General features: G+C 48.3%; 1 protein-coding gene across 2 annotated transcripts in view; it reads left to right on the top strand.

Annotated features, from left to right (window-relative positions):
- The window catches only part of FAM193A (family with sequence similarity 193 member A), a 100,225-nt gene extending 93,349 nt beyond the window's left edge, over positions 1-6,876 (top strand). For both annotated transcript variants that reach the window (XM_065877709.1, XM_065877708.1), the window contains exon 20: positions 6,783-6,876. In XM_065877709.1, the coding sequence (XP_065733781.1) occupies positions 6,783-6,876 (94 nt within the window). The remainder of the gene's footprint in view (positions 1-6,782) is intronic.
- Positions 6,877-16,750: the final 9,874 nt, after the last annotated feature.

Below are 16,750 nucleotides of genomic sequence, written 5' to 3'. Positions count from 1 at the left end.
AAGAAAGGTGGAAATAAAGAGAAAGGAAAAAGGAAACTGTTACAGTTGTTATTCTCAGACGAAGTATATTTTAACACAAGGGATAGATGAAGTTTGCTACATAATGATAAAATGTTCAATTTGTCAGGGAGAAATAGGAATTTTAAACACAAGTACGTAATGAAATAGCCTCAAGATACAAAAAGCAATTTGAGCTTCACAGAGAATCAAGCAAATCCACCATCCTGGTGGGAGGTCTCCCATCTCTCTGCGTCCTGATTGGCGTGAGCAGCCCAGGCCCCCCTGTGAACTTGACCGGCAAGCTTAGTCTAACGGATGTAGGTGAAACCCCGCATCTGAGACACAGAGAGCTGAGTTCTTACACACACGGGGCCATCCACAGAAATGGGATATGTGCTGGGCCACAGAAAGCAAGGCTCAGACATGTCAAAGAAGGATGTATAATTTGTGTTCTCTGACCACAAAATGTTGAAGTTGCATATTTACAATAGATACATTTTATGTCCCTAAATATTTGGAAATCTGGAAGTATGTAAGTTTAAATAACTCATGGGTCAAGTAAGGAACCACAGTGGACATTTAAAAATATATAGAACTAAAAGATAAGGAAAATATTGCATGTGAAAACCTGTGGAATGCAGAAAAGGTTTTGCTCATGGATGTGGAGAAAAGGGACCCCTCCTACACTGTTGGTGGGAATGTAAATTGGTACAGCAACTATGGAGAGCAGTATGGAGGTTCCTCAAAAAACTAAAAATAGAGCAACCATATGGCCCAGCAATCCCACTACTGGGCATATAGCCAGAAAAAACTATAATTCAAAAAGATACATGTACCCGTATGTTCGTAATGGCACTGTTTACAATAGCCAAAACATGGAAACAACCTAAATGTCCATCGACAGATGAATGGATAAAGAAGATGCGGTACATATACACGATGGAATATTACTCAGCCATAAAACAGAACGAAATAATGCCATTTGCAGCAACATGGATGCAACTGGAGATTATCATACTAAGTCAAGTAAGTCAGAGAAAGACAAATACCATATGATATCACTTATATGTGGAATCTAAAATATGACACAAATGAACTTATCTATGAAACAGGAACAGACTCACAGACATAGAGAGCAGTCGTGTAGTTGCCAAGGGGGAGGGGGTTGGGGGAGGGATGGAGTGGGAGTTTGGGGTTAGCAGATGTTAGCTATTATATAGAGAATGGATAAACAACTAAGGTCCTACTGTAGAGCCCAGGGAACTAACTAGATTCAATACCCTATGATAAACCACAATGGAAAGGGATATACATATATATATATATATATATATATATATATATACACATATATACACATACAGACACACACACAGACATACACAGACACACATACACAGACACACACACGACATACACACACACACAGACACACACACACACATACATATGTATATAAAACTGAGTCACTTTGCTGTACAGCAGAAATTAACACCACATTATAAATCAACTGTACTTCAAGAAAATTTAAAAAAAAAAGAAAAGGTTTGCCCTTGGGAGCACTTCCACTGAAGCCTTAAATGCTGGAGTTAAGTATTAAAAACCTGAAAATTAATGAGTTTAGGATTTAATTTGGGAAATTAGGAAAACAGCAATAGAATAAACTCAAAGAAAGTGAAACAAAGGAGATAATACATAAAAGCAATAATGAAATAGGAAACAAAGAGAAGATCATCAAAGCCAAAATTTGATTCTTTGAAAACATTAAATAAATAAACCTTTGAGAGACTAGTCAAGAAAAGTAGAAAAAAGACACCCAAAATACCATAATTAGGTGGAAGGAGAAACAGAATGTTGATAATTATCAAAGTGGGATGGTGGCTCTGTTCATTTTACCATGCTCTGCTTTTGGGTGTGTTTGAAATTCTCTGTAATATAAAAGGTTTCTTTGATTTTGTGAGTACGTAAGTGAAAAGGAGGACGTAACTCCAGAGACTGGAAGCAACTTTACAACAATTAACTTTAAAACTTAAATAAGACACAAAATTAACCCAACAGAAAAATAGCGTGAATGGTCCAGTAACTATTAGATTAAAGCAGCAGTTCTGAGTCTTCCCAGTGAGAAAACTACATTCTGACAGTTTCACAGAGAATTGTCCAAGACTTTCAAAGAAAGATTATTCGGTCTTGTAGATTCTACCAGAGAACTGAAATGAGACAGCACGGGAGCATGCTCCCCTCTTTGTTTTATGAGAGAAGTAAAATGTTGATACCAAAATCTGCCAAAAACAATACCAGAAAAAAATGGGAAATTACACATTTGTTTCTCTCATGAATATTAGGTGCAAAAATCATCACGAAAATATTCACGTGCTAAATCCAACAGTGTACGGTATTTTCAAAGAGCTGCATGTTACCAAACCGGCTTACGCAGGACTGAATGCAAGGAGTTTCTGATGGTAGGAAATCCGCAGTGTTACCTGGCCCATTAACACAGTAGAGAAGAGTCGTGTCATCATTCCAGTGAGTTCAGAAAAAACCTCTGCCAAGATCTTAGCGCCCATTTATAACTATTTTTTTAAATAGTAAGCAATAGAAGAAAATATCTTTAACCTTAAAAAAGGAATTTACCAAAAGAGGGAGAGAAAGAAGAGAAAAGAAAGCTACATGAAACGTTTTCCAAAATGGGAAAGATGTGGAAGCATGTGCAAAAACAAAGCCGCCCTGCCGCCCTCTTATGTCCTCTTCTGGTCAGCCCTAAATCGTGGTTCCTGGCGAGCACTGTAAGACAGACAAGACATTAAAGGCATGAGGCATGGACAGGAGGAAGTAGAATTTCATTTTACAGATGATCTCATTGTCTACCTAGGAAACGACGGAAAACAGGACAGTTTAGCAAGAGCCTGGCTGTAGGATAAGTGTACGGAAGTTATTTTCCTCTACACCACCAATAATTCAGAAACGTAGTTTACGTGAAGACAGCATTTATCACGGCAGCAAGATCTGCGCAGCATCCATGAATAGATCTAGCAGGAGTTGCACAAGACTCGTGCACAGAAGGCGATGAGACTTCACAGAAGAGCACTGAAGGACCCGGGTCACACAGGTTCTTCGTGTTCATTCGTAGAAGAATTAGTGCCTTTGAGCTCAGTGAACTTTAACAAAGTGAGCACATCCAGGTAACCACCACCTGGCCAAGGTGTGTGTTATCAGCTTCACACGTCCCCAGTCATCACCAGCACCCCCAAAGTAAAGGTGATCTTTCACCATACATTAGTTTTGCGTATTTTTGAACTTCATGTAAATGGAACTACACAGCAAAAAAAAAAAAATTAGTACCTTTAAGCTCTCCAGCTTCCGCAAGTTTATCTGTGGATTTAAAACCCAAGAAGGGTTTTGTGGAACTTAACACAGTGTTTCTAAAACTGGTTGGGTTGGACACATTGTGGTACAGTCAAAGGAGAAGTGTTATAGCAACAGAAAGGAACAAACCAGAGCAGTCCGCAGCACAGATGCATCTTACAAACTGGACGTTAAACAAGAGCCAGTGCTCAAGAATGTACGCGATAGCCAGTGTATATAAACTAAAAATTAGGCAGAACTAAAGTACATTGTTTAATATGCCTGCCGTTCGGTCCAGCAGCTCTACTGCTGGGGGATGCCCAAAAGCCCAAGAGGAGGCAGAGTGGATGCCTGCACGACGACTTGTTCCTGAACGTTCCTAGAAGTCTTATTTGTAGCCCAAAACTGGGATCAACCCAGAGGTCCACACAGATGAGCAGATAAACAAAACGGTGCTCTGTCCATCCAGTGGATGCTACTCGGCAGTAAAAAGCCGCTGCCGCAGCACACGGACAGTCCTCAGAGGCGCCTGCTTCGTGCAAGAAGCCAGACACAGGATGCGTGCGGACGTTCCACTGACGCGGAATCCCAGAACACACAGGTTCATCTGTGGTCACAGGCCAAGAGGTCGCTGTTGGCCTGCCTGGGGCCAGAGTGGCAAGGAGACTTGGGGGTTTCGCGGAAACGTTCTGTGTCCTGGTTGAGGTGATGGTTTCCCAGACGTATATGTTTGTCAGCACTGTGGGCTCTACACTAACTGCAATTTGCTGTACATAAATTATACCTAAATAAAGTGTGTTTTTAGAAGTGAACTATGTTCAGGGATGCGTACGTAGGCGTTAAGACTTGAAAGAAAGACACGGAAGTGATGAACGTGAAAAGCCAGAATGGTGATTACTTCGGAGGAGAGGAAGCACCAGGCAGGCGGTCCCAGCTTGACGCTGGCGATCCACACTGTTTGCCTTCTAATGATTCCTCATGTCATACGTCTGTTTTATTCACCCTGCTCTAATGTGTTACATTGACCCACAGAAGAAAAAAACTCAAGGATCGCTAGTGTCCTCCTAGAAGAATAGGGAGAATAAGGAAGGCTCCTTTTCCTACCCATTGTAAAGACTTGGAAAGTCCTGGTTATTAAAATGTGGTGACATTGGTGCCCAGAAACAGGCCTGTACGAACACTGACAGAAGATGGGTTGGCTGATCACTGTGGGAGGAAGGTGTGTTCATAAATGGAGCTGTGCAAGTGTGTTATCCCTGCATCACACCACACTCAGGGTCGACTTCAGATGGGTTAAGATTTTAAGTGTCATATGCAAACCTTTTAATTTTGAGCACAGGGAAAGATTTCTTAGAAACACCAACCATAAAACAAAAGATTGATACATTGAGCTACATTAAAATCAACCATTTGCTTTAAAGAAAGTGAGAAAACAATATTTGCAGCACATCACAGAGGGTTAGTGTCAAGATGTGTAAACATTACAGACCATTAAGGAAAGACAGACCTGTGGACAAGTGGGCACATGAAACAGTCGGTGTCGCAGAAAACCCGTGACCAGTTAACTGTGGGGGCCTCAGCCCGACTGGCGCTGGGGAGCAGCTGGGCCCGACTCCCTCCGCGGGCGAGGAGCAGCAGGGCAGGTCAGACCACCTTGGAGAAGAGATTGTGTGAAGTTGCAGCGGCCGAGTTGTGCGTCCCACATACTCCAGCAAACAGTCCCACCGCGCCTGTGGCCTTGGGGCGGAATCGCGCGAACGTACTGTTGAATGAAAGGAGCGACATGGAAACATACAGTATGGTTCTGTCCCTGTGTGCTTAGAAATCAACATGAGAGACTTACCTGGAGGTCCAGTGGTAAAGAATCCGCCTTCCGATGCAGGGGACGCGGGTTCGATCCCTGGTCGGGGAACTGAGATCCCACATGCCGCGGGGCAGCTGAGCCCACGTGCCACAACTACTGAGCTCGCGCGCCTCAACTAGAGAGCCCGTGTGGTGCAGCTACAGAGCCCACGTGCCCTGGAACCCGTGCGCCACAACAAAAGATCCCACTTGCCTCAGCGAAGATCCTGCGTGCCGCAACAAAGACTTGACACAGCCTTAATTAACTAATTAATTAAATGTTAAAAAAAGAAAGACAGGAATCAGCAGGAGCCCCCGTCGAGTCGTGAAACTACACAGAGCCATGAGGGTTGCTGGTTGCAGAGGCTGGGGTGGTGGCTCCCCGCTTGGGAGGGCGCAGCATGGCGCCCCAGGATTGGCAGTGTTGGTTTTCTTGACCTGGGGGGGCGGGTACCCGGGCTTTTGCCTTACAGTTACCTGTACTCGCGTGTTCTGTACACATGTATGTAAGTATGTGTGACCCAGTCCACGGTTGGCAGTACGGAGGCCTGACGGGAGGTGGTGTCTAGAGTGGAACCAGGGTGTGGGGAGGATGCAGACCAGGTGGCCTGGGCCCCGTGGAGACCCTGCTTTGGTTCGGGCTGCAGCTCCTCTCTGAGCGGCTTGGAGCAGGGACGTGGTTGGTGCTTCCGAGCGTTCTGGCTGCGGCATGAAGGGTGGGGATACACACGTGCTGATGCAGAGACAGTGGAGGAGGAGGTGGACGCTTCCAGAAGGTTTAAAAGGTGACACCACTAGGACTTGGGGTTGCCCAGCCGTGTCCAGGGAAAGAGAGTTCGGATCCTGGGAGACGGTGCAGCCCTTCGCCGAGGGGCAGGGTGGCCGGGGGCTTCATCTACCTGGACACAGTCCTCCAGGCACACAGCACCGACGACTTCAGCGATTTAACCACAGCTGAAGCAAAAACGCTTCATTTCACCTGCTGGACGAGTGACAATACCATTTTCTAGTTTAATCCAAATTCCTGCTACCCACGTTAGTGCTGGAAGGGTGAGAATTCCAGAAATTAGGCAGAAGTAAAGGCTTTTGGAAGAAAATGTCCTTTGCTTCGTCTAGTACGGAACTCGGCCATCATTGCGCGGGAAGCAGGGGCCAGCACGAGGTGGTGCTCCACGGGCAGACGGCGAGGCTGCGCTGGCCTTGGAGGCCTGTGGGCATCCGACCCGCCCCTCAGGGCGGGGGCGGGGGCAGGGGCGGCCGGCCAGTGTTGACTGTGTCTCATACAAATGCTTGTTTCACATCACACTCACTGTGACCTCGTGGATAAGTGAGGGCAGGCTGGTGGCCGTGGGCAGAGCTTGGCTGCGACAGGCGGCTTCCTGAAGAACGAGAGAAAAGGACACAAAGCCCCAGAGATGTCCAGGGTGCTGGCCAGTGTCCTGAAGGTGGGACCTGTTCCTCCGGCAGCAAGGCGTGGGGAGACGATGGACGCCAGCGGGGTCCCGCACGCTGAGCCCCGTTGGGTGCTGGGCTTCTCCGGCTGCATCCCGGGTGTGGGCCTCTTCCTCCCGTGACCGCTGGGCTTCTTTTCTTCGCAGGTTCTGTTTGGATTCCGCTAGGCAGACCCGACAGAGACTGTCCATCAACTGGTCCAATTTCAGCTTGAAAAAAGCCACCTTTGCTGCCCACTGAACGAGGACCGCCTGGAGAGGGACACGCGGGCGGTGGGCCGGGCCCGGAGCTGCCGTGCCTGCCCCGGGCTGTGCGGGTGGGCCGCCACACCCGAGCCCCCTCCCGACCGAGAACTTGCTGCTCGACCCGCATTGTTAGCTCGTGTGCGTGTAGTCTGTGAGTGAGCCGCCTTGACCGTAGCTCTGCCGTCGGATCGGAACAGCAGCTCTGCCACCTTCACCGCCGCGGCCTCGGAGGCCTGGGCCGCGGCCGGACGGGTTCGCGTCCCCACGTGGCCCGTTGCCTCTGTGTCTCGCCCTGTCCCGCCACCTGTCCTGCCGGGGTGTCGCTGCACTCAGCTCTCTGTGCCCTGCGTCCCACCCGAGGCGGCCGGGCAGGGCAGGACTCTCCGTTCTCCTCCACAATCTACTGTTTAAGAGTGTACACGTCGCGCTGTCCGTGTCTGATCCCCCTGACTTGTAGCCAGCTTGTGTAAGATCCCTTGCAGAATGAGAAAGTTCAAACACAAAGCACCCACCCAGTACTCACACCATCAAGTCTGTTAGAGTGTTCGGCTGTATTAACACGGAGGCCTGCCTGGCTACTTTTTTAACATATTGTTAAGTAATATTAAAATCATGTCTTTCTTTTTGAAAGATGGAATACATTAGTACAGCAGGAGGCCTCGTCTGGTTGCTTTGTGATGGGCTGCGGCGGGGAGGGGGCGGGCAAGCTGATGGCTGTGCCCCTGAGGGGACCCCGGCCCCTGGCCCTGGAGCACCTCTAGGGTCGCCGGCGGCGGCAGCTCTCGATTCCTGGTGCCCTCACCCTCCTCCATCTAGCAGGTCACCCGGGCCTTCGCGCGCCCAGGACAGAGCCCAGCCAGGGACTCAGCGCTGTCGGTGGGCCACAGTGGTAAGTGCCAAGAGGACAGCAGGGGTGTGGAGAAGGGGCTGGGGGGGCCCAGCAGAGGGGAGTGGGGAGTGTGCTGGGCTTCCATATGGCCTGGTAGGCAGGTGCCCCCTCCCAGTCTCGGGGGCGCGGGGAGGGTGATCTCTGATACAGCAATGAAAAACTACAAATATTTAATTGGGTGTAAGCTGGCAACAGTGTGCTAATACGAAAGGAATCCCAGCATGGTCCCTTTCTCCTGAGCTCTGTCATCAGTGTGCAGAAAGCTGGCGTGGAGCTGCCGCCTGGTTGCAGCCTAGCTTCCACTCACCCCCTAGAACACTCCATAGCTCCCGCTGCTCCCGGCCTCTTGGTGAAGCTGCTTCTGTTCACATACAAGGATATGGCTCGTCCCTGAGTGAAGGGGGAGCGGCGAGGGCCCCGCTTCTGTGTGGAGACCGTGCCCGGCCCGGCTCTTAGCCTGAGAGAGGGTGAGTGGGACTGGCCTGTGGAGTTATTCTGACGGCTGGATCCACAGGGCTTCCTGACAGACGGGATGCAGGTAGGAGGATGAGAGGGGGCAAGGAGGACCCCAAGGCTGTGGTCTGAGCTCTGGGAAGGATGGGCTGCGGTCCCTGGAGGGGTCCCGTCTTCAGTACCCATCAGGCGCCTGGTGAAATGTTCATGAACCTGTGTAGATGGGACCAGGGTTCGAGCCCCAGAACCAGGCATCAAGAGCAGGTGAGGATGAGGGCAGCCTGGAGGCTGTGGGGCAGGGAGAGACTGGCCACGTGGCTCTGATGCTGAGGTGACCTTGGCCAGTGCCCAGTGGAAGCTGGTGTACAGGAGAGTGGGGGAGGGGCAGCAGGCAGAGGGGCTTTGGGGTCAAGAGGCCGGCTCGTTTTTCTGGGTGATGGGGTGATCCAGCAAAGGAAGAAACTGAGGCCGGGCCGTGACCGTGCGAGAGGGTGTCCTCGGGAGGGGCAGAGACCCCCCCCCACGTTCCCCCGGGACCCCAAGGCCAGGGCTGGGCTCATCCCAGCCTTGCTGAGGCTGGGCACTTGGTGAGAGCACAGGCAGGGCCAGGGAGCAAAGCCTGGGGCGAGTCCAGGCTGGACCCCTTAGGGGGAGCTGCCCGCTCGGGCCTCGAGACCCACCTGTGCCCATCCCTGTTCTCCCGGGGAACAGTCTTGAGGCTGTCCGGGGGCCGAGCCACCCGTAGGCCTCCACTTCGTCTGCCCTGTGGGCCGCGTTGGCTCCTGAGAGCTACGGGTTCCCTGCTGTGAGGTGAGCCGTGGTGAGGGGAGCCCTGTGTGCCCCAGCACTGAGCACCACCCACCCCACCACACACGGCTCCTGAGGGGCCCCTGCCGCCTCCACACCCCGCTCCGCCCAGCACGTGGGCGTGCCGTCTACACCTGGTTCCGAGTCTGCACGCTTGGCCCCTCAGGCCACCCGGCCTCTCTCCTTGCCGGGAACGCACTTCCCGAGTTCCCTGGAAATTCCACCCAACCTGCAAGACCCAACCCTAATGTTCCTTTGGATCACTCCTCGAGGGGGCATCTCAGGAACAAAAAAGAGGATGGATTCAGGCCCCGGGAGGCTCAGGCCCTGGTCAAGGGTTCTGGTGACTTGTTACTGTGGTCTAGGTGTGAGCCAGGCCCTCGCCCCAGTCCGTACATTGACAGATGGGGACACCAAAGCCCCAGGCGAGCCCCTCAGATTCCTGATGAGGTCACTCCCCGACCTGGGGTCAGCCTCTGGGGGAGCCTCTTCAGATCACGTTGATAAGTAATCTTACGATGAAATAACAGTAGCTAAGAAAACAGCAAAATGTTCTTTCATTGAAGTTTGCCCACATAACTCGTGCCATTAAAAAACCAAAATGTTACGGTACCAGAAAGGATTGATACTTCTCAATTTCATTACTATATTTTTTAAAAGGAGAAGAAAAAACTTAACCCACAGTTCATACGGTTTTAAATAAAAATAAAACCTCCAAGTCATCACAGAGAAGGACAGAATGCACGTGACGTTCTGCTTCATCCTGACAGTCGCAGGCGATCACTGTCCGTTCTGGATCCACTGCTACGTGTTAGGAGTCAACAGCACTGCGGGGTGGAGACACGCAGCACGGGAGGAGATTTCAGACGGCTCTGGGCTCTGAAGAACTTAACTGTCAAGACCAGTCACGTAGCGGCGTGTGTGGAGCCACCTGGGTCCTGGGAGCCCCGGCTTGTCTTCGGTGGAGAATGCGGTGTCGTCTGGAGAGCGAGAACCACGTGCCTGGACTGTCACACTGAGCGGCAGCAGTGTCTGTGGGGGAAGAGTGGCTGCAGAAGCTGTCAGCAGCTGTGAAGCCAAGGAGGTTTTTTTACCGGTGTTCTCGGATGTTGGATCAGAGGCAGCACGTGGCAGTGTTTCCTGAGTGAAGGGCAGGGAACAAGGTGAGCCTCCGAGGGCCCCAGCTTCCGGCCTGGAGGCAGCCTGCGGGCCCCAGCACTGGGAGGAGCCCAGCAGGGTTGCTGAGCAGAGGAAGCAGAGACCAGCACGTGGGGTGGCTGGAGTGTGTGGGGCAGAGATGCGGACAGGAGGGGCTGCACTCAGAGCGCTCCACGGGTCTGCAGGGAATCCCCTCGAATCTACTCATCGGTGCACGTGTGGCATAAAGTTCCATAAAGCCAGGGGGAAAGTTTCCGCCCATCAGGGTGGAGAGACCTGGTGATACACGGGTATTGGCGTGGAGCCCTCAGAAGGGTCTCAGGTCGGCAGTGGGCTTCTCTTACCCTGGTGTGGAATCTAAAGCTAAATGCAAGCCTCAGAGGGATCAGACTGATCCTAAGTAACTTAACTGCCTGCTAGAACAGAGTCCAACACTCTCTTAAAAGAAATACAGAACCATCCCCACACTAAATAAAGTAACATTCAAAATGTTGGAATCCAGGCAAAAAATTAGCAGGCCATCCCAAGAAGAGGGAAAATCTAAACCATAAATCGGAAGAAATATCGAACAAGCAATAGAAACAGAACCAAAGATGGTGAATTTGCAGGCAAGGACTTAAAAATGACCATTACAGATCTCACGGCTACGCTGAAGGATATAAAGGAAAACACGAACAAGACGGAGAACTGGAAGATGTAAAAAAGATCCAAATCCAAAGGACAAAAGAGAACAATATCTAGAATGAAAAACACTACAACAGCAGATTAGAAGCGCTGGAAGAAAATACCTGTGACCTTGATGGCGTATGAATAGAAACGACCAGAAATGAAGTACTGAGAGAAAAGAGACGGAAAAAAATGACCTGTGGGAGGGAATTCCCTGGCAGTCCAGTGGTTAGGACTCCAGGTTTCCACTGCAGGGGCACGGGTTCGATCCCTGGTCGGGGAACTAAGATCTCGCGTGCCGTGCGGCACAGCCAAAAAATAAAGATCTGTGGGACCATATCAGGCATTCTAACACACATGTACCTGGAGTCCAAGAAATGGGGGGGGGGTACTCATTTTAAAATCAGTTTGTCATAGAGGCCTACTGGGATTGTGACTGAGATAGTACCGAGTCTATAGATCCACTTGGGAAAAACGGACATCTTAAAGACTACTGCGTTCCCAGTCTGTGAACATGGTGTCTTTTATTTGTGTGCTCTTGAATTTCTCTAAGCGATATTTTACAGCTTTTATTGTAAAGGTTTTGCACACGTCTGATAATTTTTTTCTAAGCATTTTATGTTTTTGACATTACCTAAGTAGAGTTATGCATTAGTTTCCTGGGGCTCCCATAAAAAAGTACCACAAACTAGGTGGCTTAGGAATTCATTCTCTCAGTTCTGGAGGGTATAATCCAAGATCCAGGTGTCAGTAGAATTGGTTCCTTCTAGAGGCTGTGAGGAAAAATTTCTTCCATGCCTCACTACTGGCTTCTGGTGGTCACTGGCAGTCCTTGGTTTATACATGCATCACTGCAATCTCTGCCTCTGTTTTCATACGGTATATTCTCACCTGTGTCTGTCTCTTGTCCTTTTCTTATAAGAACACCAGTCACTGGATTTGGGGCCCACTCTAATCCAGCAGGACATCACCTGAGATTGTACCTGCAAAGACCCTATTTCCAGATGAGGTCACATTCACACATTCTGGGGATTAGGACTTCAACATCTGTTTTTGGGGGAGACACAGTTCAACCCACAACAGGTTAATAAATTTGCTTTTCCAGTTGTTGCAGACACACAGGAATACAGTAGATGTTTCATACATTGTCTTTGTACCTTGAGATGGTCACCTTGACTTACTAATTCTAAACTGTTTTCTCAAGATCCCCTAGGGCTTTTCTATATCCACAGTCTGTCATCTGTGAATAGCGATAGTTTGATTTTTTTTCTCTTCCAATTTTTGTCCTTTTTCCCCTTTTATTGCCTGATTGCACTGGGTATCTCCTGTACAATATGTAATTGCAGCAATAAGAGTGAACACCTTGGGGTGTCCCTGGCGGCACAGTGGTTAAGAATCCGCCTGCCAATGCAGGGCACACGGGTTTGAGCCCTGGTCCGGGAAGATCCCACGTGCCGCGGAGCAGTGAAGCCCGTGTGCCACAACTACTGAGCCTGCGCTCTAGAGCCCGCGAGCCACAGCTACTGAAGCCCACCTGCCTAGAGCCTGAGCTCCGCAGCGAAGAGTAGCCCCCGCTCGCCACAACTGGACAAAGCCCGCACGCGGCAACGAAGACTCGACGCAGCCCAAAAGTAAATAAATAAAAATTCTAAAAAGTGAACACCTTGCCTTGGTGGGATTCAGCAGGGGCAGCACTCAGTATTTCATCATCACATAGAAAGTTGGCCATAGGTCTTTTGGACGTATACCTTGATCAGATTGAGGAAATCCCTTCTATGCCTAGTTTGCTCAGTGTTCTCGTGAGTGGGTATTAAATCGTGTCATATGCTTTTTCTGCTTCTCTTGAGATGATCCTATGGTTTCTCCTCTGGTGAATTAGTTTTGTGGGTTTTCTTTGTTTTTGTTTTATGTCAACCAATCCTGTATTCGTGTAATAAAAATTCCACTTGGTTATAATGTATTATCCATTTTATATTGCTGGGTTCAATTTGTTAATATGTTGTTTAGGACTCTTGCCTCTATGTTCAGGAGAGAGAGTGGTCTGTCATTTTCTTTCTTGCCTTGTCCTTCTCGGGTTTTGGTGTCATAAAATGAGATGGGGAGACATTCCCACTTTCTGTTTCCTGAGTGTAAGATTGGTATATCTTTCTTAGATGTTTGGAAGAATTCACCAGCGAAGTCATCTGAGACTGTAATTTTCTTTGTGAAAAGATTTTTAATTACAGATTCAATTTAATGGACATAGAGCTATTCAGGTTTTCTATTAATTATGTCAATTTTAGTAAGTGGTGTGTTTCAAGGATTTTATCCGTTTCATCTAAGTTGTCAAATTTATCAGTTTTATAAATTGTTTATAGTATATACTCTTTTCAATATCTGAGAGATCTACAGTGATGCCCACCTTTCATTCCTGATAATTAGCAATTTGTTTTCTCTTCTATTCTTCATCAGTCATGCTGTGGGTTTATCAGTTTCATTACTATTTAAAAGAACTAACTCTTGGCATTGTTGATTTTTGTCTGCTTTCCATTTCATTGATTCTGCTCTTTTATTATTTCCTTCCATTTTCTTTGGGTTTAATTTGCACTTCTTTTTATTTTTTAAATTTTATTATTTGGCTGCGTCGGGTCTTTGTTGTGGCGCGCAGGCTCCAGAGCATGCGGGCTCAGTAGTTGTGGCGCAGGGACTTAGTGGCCCCACAGCATGTGGCTGGCATCAGCTCCCTGACCAGGGATCGAACCTGCGTCCCCTGCATTAGAAGGAGAATTCTTAACCACTGGACCACCAAGGAAGTCCCTAATTTGTGGTTCTTTTCCTAGCTTCTTGTGATGAACACTTGGATCCCTGAGGTTTAACCTCTCTTCATTTCCAATATATGCCTTTGGAGCTAATACATTTCCCCTAATCCCTGCTTTAGCTGCATTCCATAATTTTTAGCAAGTTGTATTTTCATTTTTAACTCAGTTCAAAATACTTTCTAATCTCCATTGTGTCTATTTTTCCCATGGATCATTTAGAACTGTGTTGGGAATTTAGTAGTTATCTTTCTGTTATTGAGTTGTGGTTTAATTTCACTGTGGTCAGTGATCATGAACTCAATGATTAGGTTCTTTGGAGTATGTTGTGACTTGATTTATGGTCCACAGATTTGTCTCTTTTGGAAGCATTCCATGTACACCTGAAAAGAATTATAGTTAACTTTCCTTGGGTGTAATTTAGGTTCTGCATATGAAATTAGGCCAAGTAGATAGGTTTAATCTTCTGTATCCTTACTGACTTTTTTCCCTGCTTCTATCAGTTACTGAGAAAGGTATGCTAAAATCTCCAACAATGATTATGCATTTGTCTAGTTCTTTTGCTTTATATTATTAGCTCTACACAAATGTAGGTATATTGTATATTCCTGATGAATTCACCCTTTTATCATTATGCACTGTTGCTCTATATTTCTGGTAATATTTTTTGTCTTAAAAGTCCACTGTGTCTTGATAATCACTCTCATTTTCTTGGTTAATGTTGGCATGAGTGTATCTTTTCTAACGAGCACACAGGTGAGACTTTCATCCAGTATGACAGTCACTGTCTTTCAATCAGAGTGTTTGGTCTGTTTATTTTTATTAACATCTTTATTGGAGTATAATTGTTCTACAATGGTGTGTTAGTTTCTGCCATATAACAAAGTGAATCAGCTATACATATATCCCCATATTTCTATCTCCTCCCTCTTGCGTCTCCCACCCTCCCTATCCCACCGTCCATTTATTTTAATGTAATTACTGATACAGTTGGTTAAGTCTACCATCTTCCAGCTGCTTTCTCTTTGTCTCGTCTCTCCTTTATCCCTTTGGTTCTCCTAACTTGTCTTGCTTTGGATTAATAAAAACATTTTTCTGTTCTATTAACTTTCTAATTAGATATTTCCATTACTACTTTAGTGGTTACCCTAGAGATTATGCTTCCTTAGTTCATTAGTCCCCCACAAATCAACGCAAAAACCCTACACTTGTGTAAGTTCATTAAACACTCCCGTCCCTCACCTAGAAAGTCCTTGTGGTCACACGTTTGCATGTTTTAAAACCCTCAAGACATTATTGGGGTTTTTTTGTTTTGCTGCGTTGGGTCTCTGTTGATGGGCGCGGGCTTTCTCTAGTTGCAGCGAGCGGGGGCCGCTCTTGGTTGCGGTGTGCAGGCTTCTCATTGCAGTGTCTTCTCTTGTTGCAGAGCACGGGCTCTAGGCGCACGGGCTTTAGTAGTTGTGGCATGCAGGCTCAGTAATTGTGGCTCACGGGCTCTAGAGTGCAGGCTCAGTAGTTGTGGCGCACGGGCTTAGTTGCTCCGTGGCATGTGGGATCTTCCCGGACCAGGGCTCAAACCCGTGTCCCCTGCATGGGCAGGCGGATTCTTAACCACTGTGCCACCAGGGAAGTCCCAACATTATTGTTTTAAACAGTCAATATTCATTCATATCTACCCATTCCCATGCTCTTTTTTTTTTTTTTTAATATTTATTTGGTTGCGCCGGGTCTTAGTCGCAGGCTCCTTAGTTGTAGCTTGCCAGCTCCTTAGTTGCGGCACGTGGGCTCCTTAGTTGTGGCATGCGAACTCTTTGTTTCAGCATGCATGCGGGATCTAGTTCCCTGACCAGGGATCAAACCCGGGCCGCCTACATTGGAAGCATGGAGTCTTAACCACTATGCCAGCAGGGAAGTCCCCATTCCCATGCGCTTCATTCCTTTCTACGTTTGTTTTTATCCAGAATCATTTCCCTCTAGCCTGAGTAATTTCCATAGTATACTTTTTTCTTGTCGTACAATCTGCTGGATATAAATTTTTGTGAGCTTGTATTTGTGTGAATATATCTTTGTGTGTGTGTGAATATATCTTCATTATGCCTTTTTTTCCATATGTCTAGTATTTTTTACTGTGTATTGGACTGTGGTTAATATAGTACGAGGTCCTGGCTCTGAAGAAAGCCGGATTTTGTTCCAACAGGCCAGTGAATTACTGGTTGGCTGCCTGGAAGAGCAGGGATGTTTTGTTTTGGCCCTAAGATGTCGACTTCACTCCTAAAATGTGGCCCTTCGAGGGTTTCAAAGGAAAACCAAGGTTTTCCAGCCCCTCTAACCCCAAGGGACTCAGCTTCAGAACGGCCACCCTACGGTGGACAGCCGCTGGGAGCTCTGCTCAGCACATCCTGCCTTCCAGCCGCTGTTCCTGCCCCAGAAGTCTTGGAGTCTCACGCTAAGCTCGCACAGGTCAGGGGTCAGCCAAGGATTTGAGGGCTCCCCCTTCTGCAGCTCCCTTCTCTCCGGGAGGTCCCCATCTATTTCCAAGCTCCTCCAACTCCTCAGGACAGTGAGACGGAGGCTTCCTGTGACGTTCTAGCACCCACGCCGCACAGACTGATCCCTTCCGGTCGGGCTCCTGGAAAGTGGGGTGCGCGGGGATCCTACAGAGGAGTTGACGCCTGAACTACAACTGGAGGAGGACTGACTTAGCCAGCGGAGCGGGTGAGCAAGTGTTCCAGGAGGAGGGACAGCACATGCACCCAGTGCTGGCCCTTCACCGTGCCGGCAGCTCCTGCACGTTGGGAAGGAGAATGTGGGCTCAGGAGCCAGATGGCCTGGGTTTACATCCTAGCTTTGTCCCCTGCTACTGTGACCTTGGGCAAGTGACCTTACCCCCCTGTGCCTCATCTTCCACACCTGTGTTGAGGATGATCGATAGAAGTACTTACCTCCTGCGACTGTTCTGAGGGTTAACTTGAGTCACACAGCCCTGACCCCGCCAGGACTATGCACGCAGTCCTTGCCCTGCAAGCCTCTCTCTTGCCTTCGCCAGGCGCCTGGTTCCTCCCGCCTCACCCCCAGCCCTTCACATCCTGGCTGGAGCTGAA

Source organism: Phocoena phocoena, chromosome 5 (assembly GCF_963924675.1).
Source record: "Phocoena phocoena chromosome 5, mPhoPho1.1, whole genome shotgun sequence".
NCBI lineage: Eukaryota > Metazoa > Chordata > Mammalia > Artiodactyla > Phocoenidae > Phocoena > Phocoena phocoena.
Note: the sequence above shows the minus strand (reverse complement) of the source record. Positions and strands in the feature narration are given on the sequence as shown.